Here is a 5312-nt window from a genome sequence, read left to right on the forward strand (position 1 = left end):
GAATTACCACCTGTCAGAGCTAGGTGATAAGCTCAGGTCACCTGAATTATTCCTCCTTGAAGTGACATCAGCCCTGTTGAAATGTGAATGATTTGTTGTGGGAGCACGTGTCTGATATTCCATCTAGAGGCATGGATTCGAGTTTGTGCTTCAGGGGACACATATACTCGTTTAGCATGTAGAAGAAGGTGCATCGGACCATCTTCTTATTGCAGAGAAGTGGATGCGTTCTGGGAGGAAATTGACAAAAATCTGTCTCGACCTTCGTGGTTAGACAGGGAAACAGAGTGATTCTAACAAGTAATCAGTAGTATCTAATGGCAGCGGGGTAGTCAAAGATTCCCCAACAGGAAAGAACAAGCAACTGCAGAGCATTTCCAAACCCCCTCCTTCTGTCATGGAAACGCCAATAAAGCTCCTCCACCTCCCACTCTTCAGTGCCAGATCGGTTAGCATTTAGCCAAGCATGCTGGGAGATACAGAACTACTGAAGGGAAGGAGTCTCCGGATGTCTTGAATTTGCTTGCCATTCTGCTCTGTTCTCCTAGCATCTCATTGCTAGACGTAGGCATTAGACGTGACAATCAAGTACCTCTGAACTGAGCAGAAGAAAGATTAAAGGCATAGGCTTCAGAAGCAATGGCTCAAAGGCAGCCTCAGTCACCTAATCAGACTTTAATTTCAACCACAAATGACACAGAATCATCAAGCCCCGGCGTTCCTAATGATACCACAAATAAAGGAAGGACCGGAGACAACTCTCCAGGAATAGAAGCATTGTGTGTCATCTATTTCACTTATGCTGTGATCATTTCAGTGGGCATCCTTGGAAATGCTATTCTCATCAAAGTCTTTTTCAAGACCAAGTCCATGCAAACAGTTCCCAACATTTTCATCACCAGCCTGGCTTTTGGAGATCTTTTACTTCTGCTAACTTGTGTGCCAGTGGATGCAACCCACTACCTTGCAGAAGGATGGCTGTTCGGAAGAATTGGCTGTAAGGTGCTCTCTTTCATCCGGCTCACTTCTGTTGGTGTATCAGTGTTCACGTTAACAATTCTCAGTGCTGACAGGTGGGTTTCTTTTCTCAGTTATGTTTGCCAGGATGTGAAATTAGGCAAAAAAGAAAGGAAAGCTTGTACTTAGCATTCACTGGCTACTCTGCTGCTTTTCTCATACTCTGTAACTTGGATGTAAGATTGGAAAATCGGGGGGCATTTTAAATCAAAGTTGGTGTAAGAATGTTGACACTCATCAGGGGAGAGATTGAAATTGCATGCTTTAGGGATCATTTATTTTCTCTGAAGTGTGATTGTTTGTTTGAAAGACTGGACGGTGTTTCCCCCCCCTTCCCCGTTCCCCGTTTATTAAGGCAAATTGTTCCAGGTGTAAAAGAAAAACAATTCATGCTTTATACATTAGTGCAGCCTAGTGGTGCAATATTGTCAACATTAAAACATCAGCATAGGTGTGACTATTGACCACATATGCATTACTGTCTACTGGAAGAATGGTAAAAAAAAAAAAGATACATGCATCTAATTTATTTGAAATGCATCAAATTAACTAATGGCAGAAAAACGGTGAGGCTTTCGGCTTCCTGGAAAGTCAGTGTCATGTCATCACTTAATTGTATTTGTTTTCTCTATAGGCGTTCACTGGCATTCTGTTTCCAGAGACATAAATTAATCCTGGTTGACTTTTAGAGCTCTATGGATGGAGCGTGTGAAAACCGGTGGCAGTCAGGATGTTCGGGCTCTGTTAGGGTATTTTCAGTCCAAGGACAGTGTTTTTCTGTGTTCCTGCTGTAGAAAAATAACTGAAAGCATGGGGGGAAAAAATTGAGGCTCCAAATGTTAAAAGTGATGCTTTAAAAAGCCTGCAAGAAGCCTGTAAGTAATCAATGCCTGGCAGTACCGGAAGGAATAGCTTCTATATGAGAGGAGGAAAAGCTTTCCCTGTGTCTTTTACAGAATTTTGCTTTGACTGGTTTTATATTCTGTTTGAGCGCAGATGTACTTAAAGGCTACAGCTTTTAAGGTGGATTTGTCAGAATAAGGAGGCATCTTTGCACGGGTCCAGGGTTTTGGACTGCACCCTTGCCTTGCCCTAAATCTACCTACAGATCGGGTTTGGGCAAGAAATTAGCACTTAGGAACAGAGAGGAAATTAACCCTCTCCGCTTTCCTGCCTAAACTCATGGAATTCTTTTCTGGGAAGGTTGATGACTGCTCACTCACGAAGAAAGGAGAATTAGGTTTAACCTCAGTCACTTATGCAAAAAGGAAGTCTTTTAGAACACTTAAGCTAATACACAGGTAATGCATTACTCTCCATCACACATGAAATCATGCTGGAAAACATATATTTGCCCTAAAGAGAGGACCTACAATAAAATGATTAAAATTGCAAATCTGGACTATCTCAGTGGGAAAAAAAAGGTGATTAGCATAAATTTTTAAATGCTGGGATGTATTATGTGTATTTGAAATCAGAACCAATTCCACTTGGTTAATGTTGACTTGGTTATATTCATACAGATAGAAGGTGGAACTGGATGACCACTAAGGTCACCTCTACCCCTAAGATTCTGTCATTTGGATATTGATTTTTGCCCTCTGCTCTGATTATGTGTTTCTAGATACAAGGCAGTTGTGAAACCCCTGGAGCGGCAGCCCTCCAACGCCATCCTGAAGACCTGTGCCAAAGCTGGCTGCATCTGGATCGTGTCCATGCTAATTGCTCTACCAGAGGCTATATTTTCCAATGTATATACTTTTCACGATCCCAACAGAAATATGACATTTGAAGCGTGTGCCTCCTATCCTGTTTCTGAGAGGCTCCTGCAAGAGATACATTCTCTGCTGTGCTTCTTAGTATTCTACATTATTCCCCTCTCCATCATCTCTGTCTATTATTCTTTGATCGCTAGGACCCTTTACAAAAGCACCTTGAACATACCTACGGAGGAACAAAGCCATGCCCGAAAGCAGGTATGTATTAATCAGCACTCATGCAGGAATTTAGAAGTGAGATGTCTACTTTTGCCCCAGTGAGCAAGAAATACATCAGCAGTAGAGTATTTCTGTTACGGTCATGGGCTCTGGAGTCTGTCCGACCCAGGATTTAATTCCATACTAGCTGAGCAATCCTGAGCAAGTTACTTCACCTCTCTGAGCCTCAGTTCCCTCCTGTGTCAAATGAAAACAAGGGCTGGATGATAGGTATGGCATGCTCAGCTTTGTTCCTCCTGCACAGTAAACCTCCAATAAATGGTAGGACTACTATTATGAGAAAAGGGGGACAGCCAAAGTTTGGGATCAGTCAAAATCACTCCCACGGAATAGTAAAGAACATCACACCAGGTGAGACTATAAAGTGAAGCATCTTTTGTTTTAGAAAGTGGAGCAGAAGGATAGAAAAACACAGGACAGTAGAGCTGGCAAGAAGCCATAACATTAGTCAATGCAAACCGCTTACACACAGATGAGCACCCAGGGGGCGGCTGGGGGGGGGGGCGGGGGGCGGGGAGCGGAGAGCCAGTGGCAAGAGAACACGCTGACTCACAGAAGCTTGATTAAGACCGTGGTGAGACCCAGGTGTGCTCTCCTCTCATAAATATGAACAGATAAAAAGAATATTGGGAAAACATTGTTCCATTTGATTTAAAAAGAAAAAAAAAAAAAAAACCCACCAGGATTTCTTTCTTGGGTAGGAGGAAGTGACTCTGTTTATCTCTTGGCCAGTCCATGGAGAGCTCAGTGCCTTTTTTTTTGGAGCCAGTCCCTTCAGTTGGTTCAACTCAGGATGGTAAAACTGCACATTTAATGCCCACAGGAACAGTTATCTTTGCTCTCTCTGTGACCACAGGCAATGTCTTTGGTTAACCTGGTTCATTTCTCTTATTAATAGGTATGGGTAGGATTATTTTCACACATAAAGGATGGTGCATTGGTTTTTCACTCCTTTGACTATAGAGTTAGACCGTAGAGTATTCCTTTACATTAAAAACAGTGTGGGCAACCCATTTGGCAACTTTCATGGACCCCGGAAAGCTATTCTAACCTAGTCAACCCCTGCCGATGCGGTGAACGCAGGAAGCATCTGTTTCTTAATTAAATTAAATTTTCTATAATTCCACAACACTCCTTGAGATAACTGGAGACACCCTAGGATGATATCTCAAAACCAGGAATTCGAGTCTCTGAGTTAGAGCTCTTGAGAGACCAAGGTCAAGGGCTACCTTGTCAATTCACGTGCTACATTCTATAGGCACAGGCTGCCTTCCTGCACGTGCCAGCCAGTTATCTCACAAATGCATATTCAAACGCGCACTAGCCTGTTGACGTAAATTTCTATGTAAAATCTAGAGAGCGGCTTTTAAACATCTTTGCCAAGTAAATATTTTGGGGTTTTATTTTGTTTTGTTTTTTTGGTTTTATTTGGGTTTGGGGTTTTGTTGTTGTTATTGTTGCCATTTTTCTTTCTCCTACAGATCGAATCCCGGAAGCGAATTGCCAAAACAGTGTTGGTGCTGGTGGCTCTGTTTGCTCTCTGCTGGTTGCCGAATCACCTCCTGTATCTTTACCGCTCATTCACTTACCAAACCTACGTGGACCCCTCTGCCATTCATTTTATTGTCACCATTTTCTCTCGGGTTCTGGCTTTCAGCAATTCTTGCGTAAACCCCTTTGCTCTTTACTGGCTGAGCAAAACCTTCCAGCAGCATTTTAAAGCTCAGTTATTCTGTTGCAAGGCAGAGGCGCCTGAACCTTCTGCTGGTGATATACCTCTTGACAACCTGGCAGTGATGGGACGGGTCCGGGGTGCTGCGAGCACTCAGGTGTCTGAAATTAGTGCGTCCCTGTTTCCTGGCAGTGGTGTCAAGAAGGAAGAAGACAGAGTCTAACTTTTCAATTAAAACCGGTGTTTTTCCTTCCAGCATGTGTATTCGACTCTGGGCGACGTGTAGGTTTATGGTGTCAGGTTGCTCGTTTGTGAATAGTGCTGAAGTCTTAGGAGGGAAGGCTTGGACAAACCATGATTTTCTTCAAGGTACGAACAATGATCTTATTGGGCTTTCTAAATAAAGCGAAGCCCCACCAGGCATAGGAAGACACGTTTGTATATGTCAGTGGGTCCTAAGGGAAGTTGAAGAGGAGGGAAGGCGAAATCAACAAGATGACACTGAAAAATCTAATTTATTTCCATCACATCTACGATGCTTCTAATTTCACATATGCTCCTGTGATTTGCATAAAACTGTGATTGTGTTTGTTATGTGGCGTAAATCTATAGATTATACTTTGCAT

At 42.8% G+C, this 5312-nt stretch overlaps 1 protein-coding gene across 1 annotated transcript; it reads left to right on the top strand.

Annotated features, from left to right (window-relative positions):
- Window positions 1-498: 498 nt before the first annotated feature.
- BRS3 (bombesin receptor subtype 3) lies at window positions 499-5079 on the top strand. Its single transcript, XM_047765536.1, has 3 exons — window positions 499-1073; window positions 2642-2993; window positions 4496-5079. The coding sequence occupies exons 1-3, from the start codon at window positions 640-642 to the stop codon at window positions 4907-4909; spliced, it is 1200 nt and encodes a 399-aa protein (XP_047621492.1). The 5' UTR covers window positions 499-639; the 3' UTR covers window positions 4910-5079.
- The last annotated feature ends 233 nt before the right edge of the window (window positions 5080-5312 follow it).

The sequence above is a fragment of the Phacochoerus africanus genome, chromosome X, assembly GCF_016906955.1.
Source record: "Phacochoerus africanus isolate WHEZ1 chromosome X, ROS_Pafr_v1, whole genome shotgun sequence".
Lineage (NCBI taxonomy): Eukaryota > Metazoa > Chordata > Mammalia > Artiodactyla > Suidae > Phacochoerus > Phacochoerus africanus.

Excerpts from the sequence above, each read along its gene's own strand:
- BRS3 (XM_047765536.1), top strand. The coding sequence starts at position 640 with ATGGCTCAAAGGCAGCCTCAGTCACCTAATCAGACTTTAATTTCAACC. Across the intron at positions 1,074-2,641 it reads ACAATTCTCAGTGCTGACAG|ATACAAGGCAGTTGTGAAAC; the intron begins GTGGGTTTCTTT and ends ATGTGTTTCTAG. Across the intron at positions 2,994-4,495 it reads AAAGCCATGCCCGAAAGCAG|ATCGAATCCCGGAAGCGAAT; the intron begins GTATGTATTAAT and ends TTTCTCCTACAG.